Raw genomic sequence first — 26,597 nt, 5'->3', positions numbered from 1 at the left:
GGCAGACAAGATTACTAATTTTATTATTAGGCTGAGAAATACCCAAGAAACTCTGGCTAGGCTGTGGGCAGTGGTGTTGAGGAAGCTACCGGTGCCAGATTCTTGAACTTGGGAAGGTGACTGATGGCCTTGCAATGTGACTAGGCATATCAGCGTTTTCCCAACACTCAGAAAGTACTTTATATAGTGGAATATGTTATATTCCTGCCACAGTCATTACATGTAAACGTTTTATAGCTAACACATGCAGTTTGTTTTTCTTTTTTAATTCCTTTTCTCTATTAGCCAGGATCCTCAAGGGAAAGACATCGTCAAGTTACTTAATCTGAAAACACTATTTGTTTCAACACTTGGTTCTTTAAAAATCTTGCCATAATATACTTTCCTACTTCAGTGTAATAATGATAACTACAGTTTATGAAATGCCTACTATATCCCAGGCATTGTACTTGCTGCTTTGTATAATTTAATCCTTTGCAAAATTATAAAACCTTTAATATGAGTGCTGTTATATCCCTTTTTCAAACGAGAAAAATAAGGCCCAATATGTTATGGTTATTTGACTGAGACCATATAATTGGAAAGTGAGAAAACAAAGACTTTAATTCAGGACTGTCTGACTCCGTAAACTTTACACATCATTTCACTGCCTGAGCAGACCCTGCTCTAGAGGAGTTTGCTTTCTATGGGGAAAGAATTCACGTTCCACGTGGCTGTTAAAGGAAGGCATGTGGAATATCTAAAGGGGAAGAGATCACTTACAGCTGGAGGAAAATAAATCAAGGAAGTCAGCATAGAGGAAGTGGGGCTGCAGCTAGCCATGAAGTTGGAGCTAGGATATGTAGAAATGAAAGAAGCATCAACCTGAAGTCATTGAGGACAGTAAAGGTGATACGTGGAAAATGGCAAAGGCTTTCCAAAGTTATTTTGCTCTGGTCTTTTGTTGGGTGTGTTCTTCCATACATGTATAAGAGAGAGAGAGTTTGGCGCTGCCATGAAAACTATCCCCAGCTTTTCAGCCTCCTTTTAGCATCTCCTTGAGCGCAGTCTGCCAATTAATACTCAGTTGGCTGGAGTCTATCTGTTCCAGGTCTAATAGGTAGAAGATGGGTGACAGCATGGAAGCTAAGTACACTTCCATGATGAGGTCCTCTAAAGAGGCTGCCCTCAGCAAGAGAATGAGACATGCGCTCAAGGGCTGGCTTTAAGACAGAATATAAGGAGTTCCATTTAAACCGACTTTACCCACTCAGTCAATGCACAGGAAACAGCAATGAGAAAGAAAGAGGTCCATTTTAAGCCAAGTCCCTTCTGTTAACTGCAGAGAACAGAGAATACTAGGCAGGCCCCTGAACCCATTGGCTAACTGGTGGGCAGAGGTAAAACAGTCCCACCTTCTTGACACATAGAACTTGCAAAACTAATTCTCTAAGCAAAAATTTTTCAAAATGCAAAAGACAAGTTCCATATTATATAAAACAGTACAGAAAGTAAAACAGTTTTCTATAAAAAGAAAGAATAATGGCAAAGGAAGCTGGTGGTAACTAGCTGGTGGTAACTAAAAGCAAGTGGGCTGCTTTTAGCACTGAATCGTTTCATGGCCTATTGAACCATGATTGTAAGAAAAATTAGCATTTTTCAAGGAGAAAGTTAAAGCGTAAGTTGGGAGAGTGATGAACGGGACATCTTCATAGTCAGCTGATACTCATCTGAGACTCTTGAAAGAAACATGAACTATAAAATAATGTAGACTCATCTGTCTTCATTTTACCGTGGCAACGATCAACGTGGGCATTCTGTCAGGAATATTAAACTTAAAAATGAGCTGCCATGAGAAACACTCTGCTGCTGAGACTAGGCCATGTGTCTAAAAAGTGAGCAATCATTCTTGTAAATTGAAAACTTGCCAGCAAGGGAGCTATTTTTGAAAATAGATCAAAGAGTCAACCCATCAGTTTGTCTGACTTTCATAACAGGAAAACTGATGGAGAGTCTCATTAGGCAGAAATCAAAACGCTCTTTCTCAAGTCCTAGCACCTCAGTACGATAGAATCTCCTTGTCATTCTGGTTACCCCCAAGGCTCTAGGGGAAATGTTCCACTCCCAGAATTGCTTAGTTTCCAAGAATTCTCAATAGTAAAAATTACATTCATTGACAGCAGGTTATATGTCAGGCACTGTAATAGAAAGTTAGCATGCATTTTTATATTTAATCCTCATAAAATGTAAATAAGATATATATTTTTCTCATTTGATAGAAGAGAAAAGTGAGGCTCATAATAACTACATAACTTGCTAGGGATGTTCAGCCAGAAAGAGGTTGATTTGAGGTGAAAGCCAAGACCTGTGTAGCTCCACAGCTCATTCTCTTGACTCCCAAGCGTTCTTGGTCCCAGGGCCCATAGGTTTCTAGTCAGGAGTGGTATGGGGATTAAGCTAGATTTTTCTCGACCGGTTTGGTCAAAGCAGCTCTACAGGTACTCAGGTTTGAGTAGATCAGGGGCTTCCCACAGCCTCTCACTCCTTATCCAGTCCCTATGTTGCAGGCCAAGCTCGTAGTAAGTACAAAAACATTTGCTCATATGCATATTATTGATATATTTGCACACAGTTCACCTTTAGCGGACCAAAGGAAATCGTTTTTTTCTGACATCCCTGTCAGTTAAGTGATTCAAATGCTTCTGTATTTTTGCTCCAAAATTACAAAATCACTTTTCAACCAATTTCTGTTCTTTAGGATTTGAGGAGGAAATGCCTTGTGTGAGTAAATGAGGTCAGGATGGAAAAAGCTATTAGCAAGTTGTAAAACATTGTGAAGAACTAGGGAGAGAACCTCCATTTCATGTGAGGTGTTAGGTCCAAGTTTTAGAATCACTTTCTTTAGGGAGTGACCCCTGTGTGGTCTTATTTCCCATTAAATCTGAGGTCCACATGATCTACCATTGAACCCATATCACAGAATTGCATATATCTGTCTGTATATATGTATATATAGCAAGTACATATGGATAAATTTTTGCTTATTGTTTTAATTTGCCAATACTTCTGAATAATTTATTTCTTGTGGGGAAAGTTGTGAATCCACAAGTCAGTTTTTAAATGCAAAATAGCAAGACCTTGCCAATATGTGGAGACCTTCAATATGTGTACAGATATGTGTATAAAAATGTGATTTTTCTCTTGGGGAAACCCATTAAATAAAGATAAATTGCCTTTCCTGAAGAATGGGCTACTGGGATCTGTAAAGTGGCTTCCTGTTAATAGAGTGCTAAACTGTGAAACCCATTTTCCTGTCATATTAATTGTCATGTGGAAAGGGAATTAACAAGAAGCAACTGACGCATTTTAAGTACAAGTAGGAATTGAAGAAAGATGGGTCTCAAAGGCATACTTGATTTTAAATTAAATTTTTCAAATAATTATTAAATAAATATCAACTAGGAATGGATTTACTTGGACAGATGAAAACCAACAAATTGCTGAATTGACATATACTCATCATCTTGGACCAGGCCAAGAAGCAAGTCATATCGATGAAAATTCTTTTCTCCCATCTATTCTGCTATTGTATTATATAGGTGACACTTGTGATAATATAGTGTATTAACTATATTTATATAAATTTTTAATATTTTATTTATTTAAATACTTTATTTTAAATAGGTTCATTTATATATATATTTAAATAACATGTAAATATGTTTCTGTCATGTTAATGCTTACTTTACCTTAAAGATGTTCATAAATACTAATGTGACAAATAAAAACTTAAAGGAGGCAAGCCAGACTTCCAAAGTGCATTAGAACAAATAATAAAACCAGACCAGTGAGAAAATACATGTATCTTACTGGAGAAGCTTGGCAAGCATAAAATGAACACCCATTTTGGGAACCTGTATAGCATAATGACAAATTATGTGGACTTGGTGCCTGTACAGACCTGAGCCTTGAATTCTGGTCCCACTACAGGGTAATCTCACACAATTTATTAAACTTCTAAACTAGGTCTTCTCTAACGTGGGGATTCGAATAGTGACTACCTCTACGTTTATTGTATATTAACTTTAAGATTCATGTTTTAAAATGCTTTAAATACAGTGTTTTCCACAGAGCAAGCATTCAATAAATGATAGCCATTACTCTTACTTAGTAGTCTGCACGATGCAAAGAACACTAAATTTCCATTAAGACCCTATTTGAATTTACAACTTTTTATACTATTTACCTAATTAGTTAATATATTCTATGGAAATGCGTTTGTTTCACTTCAAAATGAGAGTATAATATAAGGGTTTAAAAATGAAGAAATACAAATTGAAATGTAATCTTTGAATGGAAAAACATTGTTCTTTAATATTTGCCTTTTATGTATTCAGCATTTCAGAAACGCCTAAAATTAAATTACCTATGGCTAGATCAAGTCAAATCAAGAACCATTTCTAATTTGCTTTAAAAACTCACAAATTGGGTACACGGATAGTTCAGTGGTTAGAATGCCTGTCTTTCATGTGGGAGACCTGGGTTTGATTCCCAGATCATGCACCCAAAAAATAAAGAAACTTACAAATCATTTTTGGCTTCTTGAAAATATATCCTACATGTTATCTTTATAATCTGGTTATTCCCCTTACCATATAGCCTAAACTTTATTGAGAAATAATAACAATAATAATTAATAATAAATAATTATTAATAAATAATAATGATTAATAAATAAATATTATTATTGGTAAAATGATGCAAATTAATGTGTAAGGGCTGCCAGACCATCTTATTAGAAGAGAGAATCAATATAAAATGATTTTCCAATTGTATCCATATTTCTTTTCGAACCACTCATTCAACGTCTTGGCTATTCCACGATTGTAAATTGTAAAGTTGCCAAATGTACAATGGGGCAGTATCATTAAAACCAGGAAGATTGGCTTATCATCAGATAAACTTCCAAATACGTTTTTTCATTGGCTTTTTAATTTTGTTTTGTATGCTTACTTATACCACTCATTGTTCCAAGAAGGAACTAAAGAACACTCTTCAAAAATATGTTTTCAAGTATTTTTCTCTATTTTTCAGGTTGGTTACTGGAATGATATGGACAAATTAGTCTTGATTCAAGATGTTCCTACTCTTGGCAATGACACAGCAGCTATTGAGAACAGAACAGTGGTCGTAACCACAATTATGGTAAGTTTTGGTCTCTGCTTTATGCTTTTCCGTTTTGTCCACAGACAATTTTAACTCCCCAGCTGTGGTAAACAGGGAGGGTAAAAGCTGTATCTTAGCACCTATGTCTTGGGGATTCTGATTGATAACTCTGTTGGGGCCCTGAATAGGTTTGTCCTGAGCTTTAAGTGCATTCAGTACTTTTATTTGTATTTTCTCTTATGCTTTGTTATTCTTGAAAAATTGCACGGATGTTAAAAATTGAGACTGTCAAATTCTAGTTGGAAATGTATGAAATGCTAAGGACCCAAAAAACAAAAGCAAACATGAAAAAGGTCAACAACCAATCACATAAAAATATTCAATAACAAACACCATATTATTACTGTCATGTTTATTAAACATCAATGTAATAAAATAGTTAGTAGTCCTTAAAATAATAATTTTCAGGTAGTTTTATAATCAAATAATGATTTGTATTGTTTGTTTATAGCAGTGAAAATATGAATGTGAAGATTTTAATGAGCATGTTTATATAACTGAATGCTTTCAAAATTAATTTAATTTTGTTCTATATTTGTTTTTAATATGAGAAGGTTATTGCACCGATTATTTTTCTCATTAATAAGTGACAAATACACAATCTAATTTATTAAAAAAATATGATTGCTTCATTCAGCACATCATATAAACTGTAAAATACCCTAAATTTTAAGGTTGCTTTTTCAAAGAGATTCTCATGAAATTGCCTTTTAATAATAGAATATATTATATATTTTTCCTTTCTGAAGTCAAACATGCCCTTTCGAGTCAATGCTAATCAAAGGAGATCAACAATCGGTGACCTTTTCTGCCTAATTTAAAGTTATATATCCTCAGCTCACTGTCTTGTTAGGCAGAATATATTTTTAATTATTTATGGAAGCACTTACTCTATATAAAATGGAAGTATTTTATGTTATTTAGTTTTTATCTTATGTAATTTTAGTTTTAGGTGTTCAGTAATGTCGAGTTATGTCTAAAATGATATTGAGGTCAAAACATGGAAATGCCAGAGAGAAGCTTTCATATGTTGCAATTAGTTTTATCTGTTTCATCACCAGTTAGCAATTAATGTAATCTGCCAAGACTTGATTGGACGATCATGATTTTAGGATGTAAACTCACAAACAGCAGTTTATGTATAAGAGTACCAAATGTATAACTTCTAAGTTAATTGTGTAATATTTGCATGGGACTTGAAAAGCAATATACATATATTTCTTTTCCTAAAAAAGACAGTAATGGAAAGTCATACTTCAGTACAGTCCTCCTCTTTTCAGCCTCTGATGAAGAATCCTATTTTAAGAAATTGATCAAGAAAGAAGAGAGTTCCATGCTGTTCGACCATTCCTAAATAAGGCTCAAGTGTTGTTCTCCAATGTAGTAAATTTAAGCTTGTTTTTCATGTGGGATTCTGCTTGGATGACCAACTCTGGACTACCAGAAAAAAATATATATTTTTAAGAAAGTTCTGTGACTTTTCTGAGATACTAAAACAAAAGAAGAATTAAACCTCACCTTTGTCAAGAAAGTAGATGTTGAAAAAGAGTCACTTAGTGATTCTGACATATCAGTTATTCCCATATCTCGAAATAGGTCATTGTGCATAAATGATGGAATTAAAGCACTCCTAATTACAAGAGGAGATTTTTTAAAGTAAATACCTATTCATTTGTGTGCTTGTTTTGTGAACATGTATGGTTGTTTTCTTTAAAGATTGCTTTTTTTTTGCAATTCTGCCTGTTCTATGTGAAATAAAGTGTTTTTCTGTGCATTATGGGTTTAATGTAGAGAATCTCATTTTCATCCCTGTTATTAAAGGGACTGGAGAAGAAATCCTTAAAACCAAAATACGGAATTAATTTTGCAAGCATGACTAGTTTTCAGGAAGCATGCTATCAAAAAATAAGTAAAAATGATTGCAAAACTCCAACTGTTTCCTGTTACATAGTGTTCTGTAAAGTATCTGTTGTTTGACAGTGACTGCATCTGCTATAGAAATAGTATAATACTATCTCTGTCTTTTTGTATAGAAATGTACTCTTCGTCTAAATAATACCTCTGGTATTTACAGGTGCATAATCATTCAGTCATTCAAAAAACATACCAGCACCTTTTCCCTATAAGTGTCCCTTGTATTTGCTTTTGTTGGAAATGGTAGCCACCTCCTCATTAATTTTGAAAGAAATATGATTCCCTGTATATAAGTGAGATATTGGTATCTGCTTGCCATAATCCCCTGAAATCAATTGAAATGCTCCCAATACAGGGAGTTGGTTAGAGATTGTAATATGTATAAGACAGATATATAGACGCAGAAGAAGAGTGAGAGTGTTCCAACACTGGAAAGCATTCATTTTGGTTAAAACTAATATCATGTTGCTGTTCTTCCATTTGTCTTTCCTTCATGAATATTGTTATTTATATGTTGATACGCTGTAATGATATGTGCCATTATTAAATAAAATTTATTGAGAAATTCATTTATTCATTCATAAATATTTATTGAGCGTCTGCAATGTGCTAGGGACAGTTGTAAGCCCTGGGGACATATTAGTAAACAAAAGAGACAAAAAACCCTGCACTCAATGGAACTTACAGTCTATTGAGAGAAAGCTAGGTGCATCAACAATATATTAGCTATCATTCTTAAAATATGGCTTTAGCCTTTTATGCTGTTGAAAATTTATATTTTTTAACATAATGTTCATCTATAATGCAATCTTCATTTTAAGGATGATTTTATTCTACCTGAATACAGTCATACTGAATATGACTTAGCTAAAGCTAAATAAAAAAGAAAATCAACAGTTTTATCACATGAGATTACAAAGAAGAAAGATTTAAGGTTTGGATTCACATGCTCATCCTATTTTAAGTCTTAGTGGCTAAAAATATTGTAAAATCTGTAAAATTCACAAGACGCTGACCATATTGATTTACCTTACTGCATTCAAAATCATAATTTCTGTAAATAACTAAAGAAAGCCACTTTTGTGCTGTGTGGTATGGATAAGTGTAGCATATCAGAAAAAGGCAATTACGGTAGACCTTGCGGAAAGAGAGGGAAGTTTTTTCCTCTGTAATCTCACTGCTTTCTTTGGGCGGCTGCTAGATTCTGGAAAAGCAGAGATAATGCAGTGAAATTTTAGCTAGACCCTTTTCAAGAAAAACTTTATTATTAAAGTTAAGTGATGCCTATGGTATATTGCTCATACTAAGAAGGCATTACTTGCATCTTATGAACATAATATTTTAGAAAAAAATGCACATAAAATAAAATGTGTTCACTACAACTTCAGGATTATGTCACAAATCTAAAGGTAATTTTAATTAAAATACTTGATATTTACAGAGGTTACTTTTTGCACTTTTTATGAGATTTTTGATAGTTTATCTTTTCCATGTAGAATTTTGTAGATGCACTGTATATATATATATATATATGTATGTGTGTGTGCAAATAAAAATATACACATGAATATTTGTACACACATCTATGTATATATGTGAATATGTATCATTTATGTATACATATATACGAAAATACAGATGGATTTATTTCTTCCTTTTACTAAGTATGAATGGACACATGTACATATACACACATTCATGCCCTTCCCCATAAATTATTTTGAATAAACTTAAAATAGTGCAGCCATTAAGTTTATTCATTTTTTCTGAATTGGCTAATACTTCAATTTCTAGTTTTAAGAATTTTACCCATGGGATAAACTATTTTCATCCATTAAGATTCTTTGGAGAAAGGCAGATAACTGCATAAAGAATAAACTTTGGTGAATACTACTGATTTATTATTCTAATTGTTTTTAATATTAATTGTAATGATTGTATTTGTGATGTTTACAAAATTTTGAAATCTTTCTGATAAGTACCGTGTTTCTACAGTTTCACTTTTGCTAAGTACAAATAATCTCAAATTATTTCTTGGTAGGGAGTTAATACTTTATCAATTGAAATCATTTTAATTCATTTATACAAACATTCTCATAAATGAGTGCTAATATAGCAGCTTTAGACAGAGTGTTTGCTCTCCTGAAATAGCAGTACAGTTGTAGACCATCCATTATGGAAATTATCTCAATAAACTCAAAATCACTAAGAAGTAAAGCATTTCAAAATAACTTTTAAGGAGTTATTGTCCCACAGAACCCCGTGGTTGATAATAAAGATGGAAAGTCATACTCTTAACACAGAAATAAGAGGTTATTGTATTTCACTGCTCTGAACCTTCTGTTTTTATTCTCAAACACAGAATTCTCATAAGACTTTGCAAAGATGCCCCACAAATCTCCCTTGATGATTTGCTACAATTCATTTTTTATTATATCAAAGCAAAATTTATAGTTTTTTTTTTTTTTTTTTTTTTTTTACCCATAGTAGCCCTTAATACTTGGTATATTAAATCTCACCAAGTCTGCTGTGTTTGAAGAGCTACTTGTGAGGCTAAAAGGGAGGTTGAAAGAGTGGTGAGGATTTGCGTCTCATATGGGTTTGACATAAAAGAAAAGCAAATGAGATTCAAAGCAATTGGGTGGAAATAAGCAACCATGAGGGCCTCTGTTCAAGGAAACCCTAGCCTTACTTCATTCTTCTTACCTCCCTGAGCGTGCTTATCTTATTTCTTTGACGCTGCACGCACCACTCATCCTAAATCTTAATAACTGTGTATACCTCTAGTTGTGCAAAAATTCTAGCCAAATTCCTAATCAATACCTTCGGCCTGAAGGCTTTTCTGGGTGGAAGGAAGAGAGGCCTGATGGTGTTAGGGGAAAGCTACAGAACAGCAAAAATCTGACAGGTCTTTGCTGTTCAAAAAGGAAATTGAAAAAAAATGAGGCAATGCTAAATAAAAATTTTACTCACAAATGTTTGTTTCAGAGCAGATGACCCAGCGCTTACTAATATTTATTTTCCTTTTGAGGGGTTGATAGGCCAGGAAACCTTTCTATTTATTGAATCTGTACTGTGTAAGAGACTGTAAGGAGAAATGGAAAGGCTTTACATATATTGTTCACTCAAGACTTCACATAAAGAATTCAGTCATGAAAAATACAGAAACACATTTCTTTAATCTTGTCTCTTGTCTTTTTATGTCGTATGAAATCACAAATGGTTGCTCATATTTTGAAAGATGTAGTTTCAAAAACTTCCAGATATTTCAAAATATAGGTTCAAATTCCAGCTCTGTCATTTGCTAGCCCTGAAAAATTGTACAATTTGTTTAACCTCTCTTAGCCTTAAGTTTTTCCTTCTAAAAAATGGGAAATCCCTACCTCAAGTTGTCATCATTAGAAGAAAATGAAAGGGTACAGGGGAAAAAAAACTTCAACCTTAGTACCAAATGGAAGCCTTACATATACCGCTTTTGAAAAATAATTTAATCTTATTATAATTGTAGATGATTACTGTATAGGCATTTCAATGTGAATAGTATGCAGTGTACAAGTACATGACCCTTGCTTTTTTCAACATATTTTTTGAAATTTTGATTAGGCTACTCTAAGAAAAAAAGAGAAAGTGAAAGGACTAGTTCATAATAACTACTAATATTTTATAGCATCCTAGAAATTAACAATGCTTTGCATCAAACCATGAATTTTCAGGACCAAATACATAATGTGTAAGACTCTTCGTATTTGCAAAATGTGTTAAGTAAGCTAATAATTGAATTTCATCTTCTTAAAGAAGAAACAATTAGTTGTCTTAATTTTATAAGTGGAGAAAGTTACTTGACCCAAGTCCATTGTTAGAGTAGTCATCAGTTCAAAGAGGTGGGAGACTTCTGGGTCACTTGGCCATTTCAGCCTAAGACAGGATTTAAGAAAATAACACAAAGACCAATCCTGGACAATTACCCACTGTAGAGTTATTTAGTTAGGACATCTGTATGAGAAACTCATATGTCATATAATTTATTGTGCTTATCAAGTTTTTAAAAGATGTCTGTACACACAAAGTACTTCAAAACAAAGTCAAAATTAGTGTAGCTTGTTCTGTTATGCAAAGTAAATCACCTTGTATTCTAAAGTTCCAAAACAAGTTCACCTTCCCCAGTTAGGAATTTTCTGGAGAAAAAGAAAAGACGCTTATGATAGATTATTAAATGAGAGTTTCAGTACAATTATATAAAATATAAATACGTGGTTCGATCCCAGGTTTCAGCACCAAAATATATATATATATATATATGTATAAATGTATTTATATATATATAAATATGTGGCATTGATCTCAATGTCACTGTGGCCAATGGTAGTCACTCCTGGTCTACAAATGACTAGAGAAACTAAGGTGTGGCCAGAGTTCCCTGTTGCAATTCCCCAAGCCTGTCTCATGGTTGGTGGCTGTCAGTGCCATTTGTAAAAGCAAGTGTTTTTTTGCTAACATGTAAAGAAATGATTTGGGTTTTTTTGGATATTTTGTGTGTGTGTGTGTGTTAACTGAAAAATATTCAGTTATTATTAGCCACCAGTAACTTTTGTTTTCTAAGGATTTCACAATAATTCAACATATTTTCTGTCTCCATGACTTAGAAAACTAAGTGGAAGCATCACTTACAGTGTGTGCTTAACACAACTGGGGGAACATTTTTACTTCCATTGGGGACATATTTTACCAAAAAAAAAATTAAATTCATGAAGTACAACCCCTAGTTAAAGCCCAAATACAAGACAACATTAGGAAAGCAAATTTAATGCAAATAAGTAAATATATTTTAAAAACTGTTTTAATTCATTTCTTCTCTGAATAATACGATAGCAAGTACTTCTTCTAAGAAAGGCATCTTGAAAAATACTAGAGATCAAACAAAAATGAGCTAGTCCTTTTCTGAAAACAGGTCACCTGTTTATGTGGCTAAATGAGATGCAAAATATGGAGAGTGTGAATGAATTTTTTATTACATAAGCCGAAACTAATAAGTAGTCTTTTACTTCATGAGATATTTTTAAAATAAGAATTTTATTGCCAGAGATTATAGCTTATACTCCTCTAGACAACTATTAGTGAATATTTTTCCTATCATATTCACATTTACATATATAATAATCACTTAATAGAACATTATTTTAATTATTTCACTTTTAGTATCTAAAGTAAAGCAACTTAATATACTCCTAATCATATTTATGTATTCATGTATTTTATTATTGATTTCTAGCCACCCCAGATCAATATGTATATTAATATTAAATATAATCTTTTTGTCAAATGCTGAAACTAAAAAGTTACATAGAGGTTTTCATACTGTATGTTTTATAATTTCTCCTTTACAGTTCTACTTTTCTCATTATAGGAATCCCCATATGTTATGTACAAGAAAAATCATGAAATGTTTGAAGGAAATGACAAGTATGAAGGATACTGTGTAGATTTGGCATCTGAAATTGCAAAACATATTGGTATCAAGTATAAAATTGCCATTGTCCCTGATGGAAAATATGGAGCAAGGGATGCAGACACAAAAATTTGGAATGGGATGGTAGGAGAACTTGTTTATGGGGTAAGCATATCAATTTATTGAAGAATGTACTTACATAAACCTGAAACTTCTTTTCACTTGGGCACATATCACTATTAAAAATTATTGTTTTAAACTATTACATGTTTTTAAATTGGAAACTGAGTTCAAAGACACATACAGAGTTCAAATGTTTCTCTATTCTATTAGGATTAAATCCTCAACTAATGAGAGAAACTGAAATTTGATAACTTCAAAAACAGTAAAGAGATAAAAATTAAGAATGCACTAACTTCAGAATCTCCCTGGTGACTGCTTTCTTTAGTTTGATGCTGTTATATCATAAACATGTTATTATAAGAAATATAAAACAAATATCTAAGTAAGCCAGTGCTTGATCATTGTAAACACAGATTTCCTTCAACATTTTAAAGACGGACATTATTTTAGCTAATTTATAGTCCTGTTATTTAAATTGCCCATAAATATAACTTAAGTACTTGATGAAGTAATCACTACACAGAGAATACTTTCACGTCTATAAAACAGTCATCAGTAAAGTGAGGTTCTTACCATCCTTCTAAATGCAGAAAATTTAAACTAATGCAATGCCATTCTTTTATCGTACATAATAACAAAATTTAAAACCTACAATTTATTCCACATCAGGCCTCACATGAAATGTCCTTTTCTTGAGTGCGCTACATATCAAGTGTACACATTCACAGCCGAGGGCAAATATTATACAACATAGACACTCTCTCCTGAATCAGAATAAGATCATTCTCTTCAGCTACCACCACGAAGTGTCAGAACCAAACTGGCAGTTGACAAATGCTTAGTGATGGTAAGAGGGTAAATATCACCTCCTCTGTGATATACTAAAAGTCCAGAAACCGTACGGACAGCTCACAGTTAGCTCTACTCATTGAGTAACCAAAAAAAGTCACATGCAACTGAAATGTATTCAGAAGTTTTCTATAAGCCAAGCATGCTGAATTGATATATCATAGACTTCACCTTTAAAGCATTCTCTGTCCGAATTAATCTTCACAAGACCCCTTTGAAATGAGGACTTAAATAAAGTCATCCTTTCTCAGAAAAGAGAATAGGTAGAAAGATTAGAACATAACCGATGTCCACAGAGAGACTCATTTTCCGAGCCAGAACTGCAATTCAATAGTTTTGTGATTTTGCATCCTGCTCTTCAGACCACGAAGCAGTGAAAACTCTCTGCATGGTATAGAACAGCAGCTAAAACCTCAGCAGAAAAAAGAAATTGTTTGACATTATAAAGCAATCGGTTAGTTTTATACCCATGTGAAAGAATTGCTGACTGGTTAGGGAACCTAATATGGAAAGAGAAATGTGGTTGTAAAAAAGCAAAAAGTATTTTACCACAGAGTTCATGGACGGTTTCATATTGCACACTACTGTCTAAAGTTGCAAGAGAAATTATTCCTAAGAATTTATTCCTTGGTAATATTTTAAACTTTTGATGCAGTAAGCAAATTTTAGATGTGAATAACATCCAAGTTGTTAGAATTGCAGTATTCCATTTTTTTCATAAAACACTAATGTTTTATGAAACATTATTCTTTGAAAAATCATACTTGGATTGCTAATTAATTATAGGCAAAATAACTAATCTGAGTTACTTTCACACATAGCAACTAAGCATCGCGCCTCTAGATTCCCTACCCTCTGGGTGCTCAGGCTTATCCCCTAAGCAAGCATTCAGCCTGAGTTTTATTCGGGGAAATTGTTTAAATAAAGTCAAAAACTTTGGAACTAGAAGCATAATTAACAATAAATCAAAGCAGTAGCACACATGTCACAGTAACAGACAGTCCCAATGTCGCACAGTTCTCAGAGAGAAAGATGGTGGCGTAGTGGTAAATGCTCTCTCTGCCTTCAGCCAGCCAGCAAGGATTTAAATACCCCAGTCTCTGCCACTTGAGCCATCCACCTTTGCCCCAAAGGAATCTCAGCCCATGTCTCTTAAACTTTCCACAGATTTGGTACTTTCCATTCTGGTATCTGCAAAATCTGTCTTGCTTATCAATGTCTTGTTTCTTTTTTACCAATAACATAGATTAGTGCCCAGTTCCCAGAGCCCTGTGTAAAACTCCATCCCTTCTCTTCTCCTCAAGAAAGTCTATTAGAAAAAATGACAACTCTGATCCATTATAGTTTGCTTTTTATAAACTTTTTTATTTTTATTCTTGTTGCAACCATGTGGTTACTGAGAATTCTGCTCAGAACCCCTCATAGTCTCTGGTCTTTTTTTGCCTGTCATACCTCAGCAACAGGTCTACACTCCATGGTCAAGGTTGACTGCTCCAGGGCCTTCCCCTGGGCTCTGCTGAGGCTTTGATTTTTTTAATCCAGGGGGCTATTTCTCAAAGCATGATCCATACACAGTCGGTACCAGAATTAACTGTGGTGCGTTTAAAATGATCGTACCCGAACCTCACTTCAGTGGTGCTCAAGAATTGAAATTCTGTCAAGCTCCCACAGGAGATATTTTCCACACTAAATTTTGAGACTTTGTTGAATAAGGCACATATCAGCACCCCCAGTCTTAGCAGACACTGTCCACAAGTATCCTTTCTCTGTACTGGTCTGCTTCTTTCAAAGCTCTCACGGGTCTCAGAATTCAAGTGCCCCGCATGATGCTGTTGTGACTCTCATCATCCAATGCTCGCCTCCCTCAGCATCTGTTTTTTATATGTCGGGGACGCCTTCATTTCTCTTCATTTTTTTTTCCTTTTGCAACTTGTTTCCTCACTCATGGTAACTTGCATAAATGGAATATTACAGCAGTTAGAATAATTTAGTATGTGCAAGATTTCAAATCAGTGAAAGGATGCCTTAATCACTGACTCCTGTTGGGACTGCTAGACAACTACTTGGAAAAGTAATAGCTTTGTAACACTGCATCACACAATCTACCAAATAAATTATAGAGGGATTAGAAGTACTAGAATCAAATATATAATCTTGATATGAGAAGGATTTTTTCTAAGCATGAAACCAAAGACTGAAAACACCTCCAGATGCCAGTCGTATCAAGGTGTTGGCCATCGTTTCAAACCTGGAACCTGAGGATTTAAAGGAGTGAATGTGAGTGCTTGGACACTATGTGAGAACATGTATGTTTGAGTATGTCTCTGATTCCATTTTAATGCTAAATAGTTTCCTTTTAAATAAATGACTTTTTAAATCACTTGATTTGTAGATCATGTGACAAAGAGATTTTTCACCACATTTTATTTCATTTGATTTTAGAAGTGGCATGATTTAATGGAAGAAGCACAAGCTTAAATCTCGAAGCTTCCATGGTGTGTAAAACTCACCTCTCTGATCCTCAGTTTCATTATCTATAAACAATGATAACATAAGATTGTCATGAAGCTTAAATGACAGACAATTTAAAATATTTAGATCAGATCAGGCATATGATCCCTCAATCAACACTCACTGCTATTTTATTAATCTTTTTATAGATAATCACAGTAACACCATGAGATAAATAAGAAAGAAAGTTCTTCATTATAGAGATTTGAAAACAGGCTCAGAAAGATTACCCCAAATCCCAGAATTATGATAATGAAAGCTAGTGGCTTATGATCACAATATCTGAGAATTGAATCTATTATTTTCCAAAATATTTTGTAAGTGCAAGTAGAAAAATCAAAGTGTGTGAATAGCCAGAAATAAATGCCGATTTCCAGATTTTTGTGTGTGCGCTGAATTGGAAAATGTTGTCCAATAACAGATTTTCTTTTATCATGCAAACAGAGGCATTATGATGGGTTTTCTCATTATTGGAAAGGAAAAAAAAAACAAAGGACTGTTTGAAATTTGTAATTCATAAAATTAAGGCGTGACCAAATAATGAATTAGTGGCAAAATTCCAAATGCAACAGAAAAGGCTGCAACCCAAAGCATTCCTGGCCTAGAAATTCAGAAGTTCAGCAATACCAAAAGATTGCTGTCTCCATCTCTGAATTCTCCCAGACCCTTAAAGACTCACACAGTTATTCTAGTTCTAGTTTTTTTGTTTATGCTTATTCTTTTTTTTTTTTTGCTTATGCCTATTCTTATTCTATTTCTTTTCTTCTTATCTAATTACTAGTACCAGTGAAAGTACAATTTAAATGATATATTTTATTATGAAAACAAACCTGTTCATCTTTGTAAGCACAGGTCTTGTTCATTGTTGGCGCTCAAAAAAAACCACATAGAATGAATGCATAATTGGTTAGTTTTGAAGGGGATAAAGCCAGTGCAGATTGCTTCATGAAATCCATTAACCTATGTGCTTTCCTGTGTCTTTTCTCTTTATAGAAAGCAGAGATTGCTATTGCCCCTCTGACAATCACTTTGGTTCGAGAGGAGGTCATTGACTTTTCTAAGCCCTTCATGAGTTTGGGCATATCTATCATGATCAAAAAGCCGCAGAAATCTAAACCAGGAGTGTTTTCCTTCTTGGATCCTCTGGCCTATGAGATCTGGATGTGCATCGTCTTTGCCTACATCGGTGTCAGCGTGGTGTTGTTCCTGGTGAGTAGGTTTAGTCCGTATGAATGGCACACCGAAGAGCCAGAAGACGGAAAGGAAGGACCGAGCGACCAGCCACCCAATGAGTTTGGCATCTTTAACAGCCTCTGGTTTTCCCTGGGTGCCTTTATGCAGCAAGGATGTGACATTTCACCCAGGTTAGTTTCAAAACTCTTAAGTTCTTCACGCAATCCCCTGATAATTCTAAGCATCATCCAGAGCATCTCACCACGCATTCTTCTCCTAGAGATCACAATTTGAAACAAGGAGGAAATTGCAATTCCAAAATTAAATGAAGTATATGCATAGCCAATTTCTTCCAATTTAGCACAAAGTGTGAATAAATTATAAAAATTAACTTTCCTAGATGATAAATAACTTATGCAATCCATCAGAACTTTCAAAATCATTTACTTTTAATATTTCATTCAGTGATTTGACAGATGGAAATTAAAATCTAAATTTTCTTAACAGGAATTCATTGGCATGCCACCTCCTTTTCAAAAATAAACTTTTTTTTAATGGTTCTGTTGTTCATTTTCAAAATGAAACTAATGCTGAACTTGATTTTCATAACTTGTAACTTAAAAGGGGTTTCTGTCATGAAGTTACATTTTAAAACCAGCAATTTATTGGGTACCAGATACACTTTGTATTACCTAACAACCCATAAATAAGCTAAGAAGTAGGTATAGGACCAACGATGTAAATACTATGCCAATTTTATAGATTTATTTTTCAATGACTTCCTTCATTTGGATGTCACCAAGACATTACTCAGCTACATTGCTAAAAAGGCAAACAATCCCCTATTGGAAGAAAAAATACTGAACTTCCTCCATAGACAAAATATCTGAAGGTAAAATAAACAAAATATTGAATTTAGTGATGCTATATTAATGTCACAAATATGTGGATTTCTTTCTGAAAAAGTTATGCTTTTCTCAAAAAAAGACATTTAAGCCACAATGAAGTTTATGTGTAAGATTCAGGGAAACTGTAACTATGCTTAAATCCCAATAACTTAATCTAAATAAATATCTTCCAATTAACAAAATGAGAAAAATCAAAGCAAATCAAATAATGGCTTTTAAAAGCCAGGGTTAAGTAAATATAAAGTTAAAACCAATTGGTGCCATTATATAGTTACAGTTAAGAAAGGAGCTTTGTAAAGTTGAAAATGCCATGGAATTTTTGAAATGATTCCTCAAATTTCAAAAAACAGTGTTTAAAAACAATTTAACAGGAATTTTTTTAAGTTTGATGATTTCAGCGAAGGACATCAATTATGAGAACGCCGTGGATTTTCTATTCAGCCCATTCTCACTTTTCTCCTGAATTCACACTCCCACACATATCTTCAATAGTCAGAGAAAGGGTGAAAAGAGAAAATATTATACTAGTAAGTAATGATACTTGATGACATGGCTCATCCTCTATTCAGATCAGAAATGGGAAATCAGACCAAACAATCTTGGATTTTGGTCCCTTTGGGATCAATCCTGAACCCTGTTTTGTTTAACCTTCAGCTTGGTATATGCCTTGTCCATGCTGCAGGGCTCTACTTTGAAATAAAAACAAGTTCTTTTCTTAATCTCAGAAAGGCATCTACCAACTTGTATCACATCTAAGACCACATCCTTTGTTAAAATGCATTTTTATGTTATGTACCACGAAGAAACAGTGCTGCTAATTTACCATGATACTGGGTTTTACTATCTCGTCAACTGGCAGCTGCATTGTAATTTTAGAGATGCTCATCTGTTGGGGTTGGGAAATAGTATCAATGTATTTAAGTATTCCTTTACTGTACCTAAGAGAAATGTCTTTCCACATTTCTATTGATTAAACAATAAAAAGAAAAACTTGTCCATATTTTAAGTGGCATCTACATTAAATATAGCAGATTGTACAGAGATACAGTGATACTTAGAATTGTTCATTTTAAACATACATGGTGAATTGATAGTTTTTCTCTTCTTTTTCTGTGTTGGCTAGAGAAGGAAAACGTGCATTATTTTATCCATGTTTAGATCCCTCTCAGGTCGAATTGTTGGAGGTGTTTGGTGGTTCTTTACACTCATCATTATATCATCTTACACTGCTAACCTCGCTGCCTTCCTGACGGTGGAGCGAATGGTCTCCCCCATAGAAAGTGCGGAAGACCTGGCCAAACAAACAGAAATTGCCTATGGAACATTGGATTCGGGCTCAACAAAAGAATTCTTCAGAGTAAGTTAAGGAATTAACTAAAAATGAATATTCACAATTTTGTAATTCAGGCAATTTTACAAAGTATAATATGGGCTTCGGCAATGGTAGGTTTTGCAAATCTAGTGTTAACGGCTATATTCAATGCTAGTACTTCTACTTGGATTTTGTAAACATCTTAATCTGCAAAAGTTAATTGATTTATTCACATTGCAAAACGAACCAACCCAAAGGAATAGTAACAAGGAAAAGGTAAATAAAGCAACTTTATAACATAATTTATCCAAAATATTACAATGTTGATAATGCTGTGTTGATATTGGAACTGGCAAGAGTGGATTTATATATGCTTCTGGGGTAAGAGCATACAGATGAAAGCAGGGCTTAAATTTTTTAAAAAAAGAATACCTTTAGCTTGCTGCATTTGAAACCCAAAACCTTAACTGCAGGTTATACCACCGGTATTATTTATACTATTCTATAATCTAGTCTATAACTATGGATTTTGAAGCAACATATTCTCCTTCTCACAAGATACTGGTAGCAAGAGCTATTAAGTTCTGGGTACCTCTGTAAAAAGTTTATAGTTTTTAGTTACTGTTTTATCTGCTTTTGCAGGTAAAATCATTCAAACTGATACAATTGCATTTCTCATATGGATGTGATCCCTTTGACTTGCCATCAGAATAGCAGCATTTTTTGTTCAGTTGTTTGTTCCATTAACAGAATTAATTTCTTGAACAGTGAACTCTCTTTCTCTTCTGATAAAAAAAATCAGGAGAAACATACTTAGCAATGTCTGATCAGAGATAAGGCTCATTTTCTGACTTCAGAACCAAGAAATAAACAAATGGTCCAAGTGACATTTTCACAAATATTTAGGAAATAAAATGAAGACATTTTATATTTAATTTCAGTTGCTTAGAGATTGGAATATATGATATTTTAGAAGACAGGATATATTTCACTATTTCCTAAACTTTTATGTTAAAGTAATGATAATGCTTTAAAATAAGTTAATGCCTATATAGCACTTGAGAGATGAAATTTTAATTTTTAATGTTTATACTTACAATTTCTTTACACAGCTTGGAAATTAAAAACAACAAAATGTGCTACACCTTAAGCCAGTCTTACCTTCAATGTATCTGAATTTCAGTATATTTATCATTTTTTGAAAGTTTGATTACAGTACCCTAATATACTACATATATGTACATAATACTAAATCAAGAAAAAAAATCACTGAAAAACCTAATCAATCCTATCCCTAGGCGTTGCTTTAAAAACAATGAACCAAGCATTTGTCAATGATGTGGAGTGATGTTAGTAGACATACATAAACTTAGAATTTGTAAATTAATTAAATAGTATTTGTAGAATTTTTCCAAAACTATAAGTAATGGTCATGACAAAAGATTTTATTAATATACTATGAATAAATTTAATTAACCGGACTGTTTTTAATTTACTGAGCACATCTGTTATCTACAATTCTAATAACAGAAACACATGATACTAATGCATTTCAGCATGATTTCAATAGCTTTCATGGAAATCTATAAGTTTGTAACTGCTTCCGTCCAAGAGTATGCAGGTAAAATTTTTTGTTTTGCCTGGAAGCCATTCTACATATGCATCAAAATAAAATACAAGCTTGCGCTATTGCTTGTATTTTCCTGAAAAGTGATTTCTGATTCTCATTTAAATAAAGAAAATATTTGTTGGCAGGCATTCTTCCTGGAGTGATAAGGAGAAAAAGAAATGTCATAATGATTCCCTGGGAAATTCCAAAAATAGCTCACTATAAATCTCGTCAGCATCAGACACACTGAAAATGTTACCTTCTAATCTTCGTAGAGCAAAACAAACAAACAAACAAAAAACCCTGCTCAACTTCTAAAAACTAGTGATGATAGAATATATTGATAAGAAATACAGGAATGAGGAAAGCTGTTTCCTACATTTATAAAAGCCTCCCACACAGGGTGCATGGGTGGTTCGGGGGTAGAATGTTCGCCTTCCATGTGGGAGTCTCTGGTTTGATTCCTGATTCCTAGAAAAAGAAAAAAAAAAAGCCTCCCCACAAGCTGTTTAATTCCCATGACCTGTTTCCTTCCTCTCCTGACCATTCTGAAGGTTTTAAACTGAAAGATGTTTATAAATATATTTATTGTGGCACAACCATCTGAACCCTAATGGAACAAGAAAATAATTTTCCCTGGTAGCACACTTTCAGGAATGCATAATTTCAGGTTCTCTGATAAAAATCCCATTCATTCCCTGCCCCGTGTGGAGAACACAGACGATGACCTGGTTTGAATAAACCATTAGTCTGATGGGTTGAGGAAAGGGTACACCAAGGGTATTTTGTACTTGTCAAAAATGTTTTCTCATAGGAACACAGTAATGGTGCATCTATCAGCTCCACTAAGCTGCCGCAGGCAGTGACATATACTCAATGCTTCAAAAAATGTCACTGTTATAACCAACTGGAAAAAGAATTAGGCCATGGGGGAAAATTCCATCTGAATTCAACTGTCGCCTCAATCGTGCCCCATTATGAAACCTGATATGTTCCATGCTCTGTGCACCCTGTTAAGCATAAAAAGAGAAACATTAAAGGTTTGTATCTTGTCATTTAATGACAGCCTAGCTGTTTCAGTACTTTTTCATTATTATACACTTGATTTGAACACCCTAGTTTACATTTCAGTGCGAACTGTATCCTGTACCACCTTCAGTCATTAGTGAAATCATGAACACATAAATGAGGTGGATTACTATCTTGGGGGTTATAATATTATCAAATAATGCATTGATGAGCTCTCAATAGAACATTGGTCTTGCTGCACAACCTACTGGAAGAGGGAAATAATAAATTCACCTGATAAAAATGTAAACATTAGCTATAATGTTGGCATTGATACATATTTTCTATTGAAGGCCAAAACGGCAGAATACTTAATTTTGAGAAATTTAAAGGCCAGCACATTATTTTAAACTCTAAGAATTACTTTAAGTAATATACTGATGCCTTAAATCAGATAGTTTCCCATGCATTGATTTTCACAAAGATGAAACAAATCTAAGATGTTTTTTAATTTCAAAAACAATAATGATTTTTGTGTTATCTTTGCTTATAAGCTTGGGCATATTTGCTCCCCAAATCTAACTTTCAAGTAGATATTACAGCTGAAGTTTTCAGGAAGTCAAAATTTCTATTATCACTGTGCTTATGAACTCGCTGAGTCTGCAGAAATTTCCTCATTTTAGTCATCTCATCAAATTTTAAATATGTGCTTGCTCTCCCTCTTTAGCAAACAACCCCAAGCAGTCCCAGGGATATTATTCTAGTGCTTCTCTACTCCAACCCCCTCATCGTGTGTGTGTGATACTTTCTAAGTCAAGTTCTCTTTAAACCAGAATTTCTACATATTAACATGGTGACAAACTGTACTATTTTCCCCCATAAAAAAATTGCTTTCATTTTACCTTTATTTTCCACTGAGAATCTGTAGTTTAGAATTCAGCTAAGGTCTGATTAGCATAACTACAGTTTGGTTTCCTCTTTCTCCTGGATTTTAAAGCAATTAAATCAAATTCTTTTGCACTCTTTTGTACTTAAGGTAAACGAATTCAGTGTATTTTAGCAAATGCAACAGTAATTTTCTTCACATTTATATTATTGGAACTACTTTTAAAAAAATATCAATGCCCTGTAATTACTTTATTCCTTTAAAAAAAATAATTTTTGCTTTAATATTATATTGTCTTCTACATTTAAATGATCTTAATATTTGCCAAACCCTAAAAATACTCTTTATCCATTTTGCTATTAGTTTTATTTAGATAGTCCCTATTCCTTTTTTTTGACCCATAAGCTTTTTTTATTTTTATTTTTTATCATCAAATTGAATTTTTTCTTTTTTGTGAAAAATAACATATATATAAAAAAGCAATAAATTTCAAAGCACATTGCAACAATTAGTTGTAGAGCAAATTTCAGAGTTTGGTATGGTTTCCCTATTCCTTTACTGTTATTGAATAGTAACTGGGAAATTTCCAAGTAGCTAGCTAGCATAGTTCTATATTTAGATTCTCATATTCTTAAAAATTTCAAATAAGTGTTAAAATTAAAATAGAATTTGGATAGAATTTATTTTATTTTAAATGTAATTTGCATAGTAAAGTATACAATATATATGGAAATCTATTCCTTTCATGGGTGAAACTCAAGTCAATTTATAAATTGTGGAAAAGTGAAAAAATACTGTTTGCCAACAATTCTTTGAACTTGAAACTATCAAGTAGACATTTAGGAACACTGTATCAAGTGATCCAGATAGTTTATTTTTCAGAGATGGGAACTAGTAAACAGAAGGATTAGCTCTCTGGAACAGAACCCTATTTTTAAAGTTGGAATGCTGAGGTCAGACAATATGTCCTCCCTACTGAAATCCATGATTTAAAGGTCTGAATTCAGCTTTTCCTCTGTCATGGAAGCACATAGGATCTTTGCAATTAAATAGTAGGCATGGGATTTCCTACTATGAGGATTTCTGTAGCCAGAAGTGACCCATCATTATGTACAGACAGACACACACACACACACACACACACACACAATCTCTATTCCATGAGGTATTTCTGTAAGTGTTAATGATATAAAAAACACTTCATAGGATACTACAGAATGAATCATCTTGATATTTATCAACATTTGAATATATATGAACAGAAATTATCTTTTTCTTTGGTGTTCAAATACACAAATAATTTATTGCATGCTTTATTATTTGGCTTATTGCTTACTAATTTCCCATCTTAAGAAAGCAAAATTTTGATTCCCACTTGAATTTTCAGTGGTTGCTTTCTTCAAGCACCTGAATAGTTTGCATTTGTGAAGTTTGTTATCCAATATATTTGTTAATTATTAAAGAACTGCTTCTTGTTGGATTCTATATTTTGGTAAGCAAAGGAAGATCAATATAAACAATGTGCATGATATACTGAGGATTAGGCCTCACACATAGACTTAAGTCTGAATGACGTCATACCCATTACTTTCTATTTGGATCCAAATCAAAAATGTCAGCACCTTGTTATGGAACAAATGCAGTCGCCCCAGAATAAAGACTGGGTGTACCATGGTATTATCAAACATCAGACAGAATTCAGCCTTTTCTATCTTGTAAATATGTCCTTTGGGGACATTTGAGTTCCTTTGGCCTTATTTCCACATTAAAAATGTATGTGTGAATGAAAAAATATAATGTGAATGCAGGTACCAGCAACAGGACGTGAGTAAATTAAATAGTGGGAGTCATGTAGGTTGAACCTGAGTGGACAAAAGTAAGTTTACAAAAATAAATAAGCTTCTCAACTAGAACCAGGGGGTAAGAATGACTACCTCTGCTACAATATAAATATGGAAAAACAGGCATCCTTTCTCTTGAAAGTTCAATAAATCTTCTACTTGGAGATCTTGTCACTTAAAATATTTTGGTCAACCTACAATTTGATTCTTGTATTACGGATATTTGGTTTGTAAACCCAAGTGGATACAAATTATGGAAAAGTTACAAATATTATGGACAATTTGTTTGTTTGGATTTATCCTCCTCTTTAAGTCTGAATTACTAACTTAAAACAGACTGTGCTATTGCGTTATTCATCTTCTTTGAATTGTTTTTGTTAAAACTTTAAGGTATGAAAAGACAAAGATAGAAAAAAGACTCTCCTTTCTGTTATATCTCAATTACAGTATTAAAAGGAGTTTTGCAAAGCTGAAATCAAACTGTATATGGTTTACCATAAATGTGATATAAAACACAAGTTTATATAAAACAAAAAGTTGTTTTGATATAAAACACAACTCTATTCATAGCATTCTCATTAGCAAAAATGTGTTGCTATTTAAGCAGTTAAGTGTGGAAATTAATTTTTTATGGCAAGAGGTACTAGCTATGAATAAGTTCTTCAGATATCACTTTTAAATGTCTATCCTTTCAGAGATTTCCTTAAATAGTTTTAAAGGGCAGTTTTCTCGTTTGAAAAGAATCACATTACTTTGTGGCAAAGTCAAGTTAGAGGGCGATGGGAAGATACCGAAAGAATTTATCCCTTCCTTGATTCCGTCATTAACATGTTGTTCTCTTCTTCCCTGTATTTAATTTTATTTTCATTTCCTCCAGAGATCAAAAATAGCAGTGTATGAAAAGATGTGGACCTACATGCGATCAGCGGAGCCATCAGTGTTCACTAGAACTACAGCTGAGGGAGTAGCTCGTGTCCGCAAATCCAAGGGCAAATTTGCCTTCCTCCTGGAGTCCACTATGAATGAATACATTGAGCAGCGAAAGCCCTGTGATACCATGAAAGTGGGAGGAAATCTGGATTCGAAAGGCTATGGAGTAGCAACGCCCAAGGGTTCCTCATTAAGGTGGGTGGAATAGTATAACAATATAACATGTGTTGTTATAGTATTCCACCTTCCCTGATGTACCTGAGAGAATTCTTTTGTTTTATGTTTCAACATGGTATGTTTGTTTGTTTGTTTGTTTGTTTGTTTTCTTTTCTCTACATTTCATAACTTTTGGTCAACAATCAGGTAATTTTTCTTTTTAATCTTAGAATGACCAGTTGACATATACCTTTTAAGGCCATATAAAAACCAAACTGGTTTAACACTAGCTGCTGGGCCTAAAATATGGGTAGCATATGCTTCTATATCTCATCAACTTTTTTTAGCCACTAAAATCTACACTATCATTGAGTCAGTAGTAATTCTACATTTTATCATTATTTTTTAGTTATGCCTAGCTGCTAATTTCTGAAAAAGAGAAATGAGCCTCTTCCCATTTCAACGTTTCATTTATTATGGCATCTTTTTATTTTAGACTATGTCGAAGTTGGGTTTTTTTTTAGTTTTCTTTTTTTTTTTTTTTTGGTGCTAATTTTGAAATCGCATCCATTTATGAAAGCAATGATGATTACAGGGGAAAATGAGCTCTGATTTTATGATGCTTACTCAAGCCACACTTCCACCTATTTTAAAGGGAGTATGGTATAAGTAAGAGCTGTAAAATTGGAGCCAGTGGCAATTCAAAATCTTTACAGGTAGACTCCT

The 26,597-nt window shown here is 33.5% G+C and overlaps 1 protein-coding gene across 4 annotated transcripts in view; it reads left to right on the top strand.

Moving 5' to 3' along the window:
• Positions 1-26,597, top strand: part of GRIA4 (glutamate ionotropic receptor AMPA type subunit 4) — a 393,417-nt gene that overhangs the window by 326,087 nt on the left and 40,733 nt on the right. For 3 of the 4 annotated variants that reach the window (XM_077113093.1, XM_077113096.1, XM_077113094.1), the window contains 5 exons: positions 5,074-5,184; positions 12,524-12,730; positions 17,042-17,412; positions 19,288-19,486; positions 25,663-25,910. In XM_077113093.1, coding sequence (XP_076969208.1) covers positions 5,074-5,184; positions 12,524-12,730; positions 17,042-17,412; positions 19,288-19,486; positions 25,663-25,910 — 1,136 coding nt within the window. Of the gene's footprint in view, positions 1-5,073; positions 5,185-6,485; positions 7,653-12,523; positions 12,731-17,041; positions 17,413-19,287; positions 19,487-25,662; positions 25,911-26,597 lie in introns of those variants that run through there. The other variant, XM_077113095.1, reaches the window with a different exon arrangement.

The sequence above is a fragment of the Tamandua tetradactyla genome, chromosome 8 (genome assembly GCF_023851605.1).
Source record: "Tamandua tetradactyla isolate mTamTet1 chromosome 8, mTamTet1.pri, whole genome shotgun sequence".
NCBI classification, from domain to species: domain Eukaryota; kingdom Metazoa; phylum Chordata; class Mammalia; order Pilosa; family Myrmecophagidae; genus Tamandua; species Tamandua tetradactyla.
This window is presented reverse-complemented; position numbering and strand designations above follow the sequence as displayed.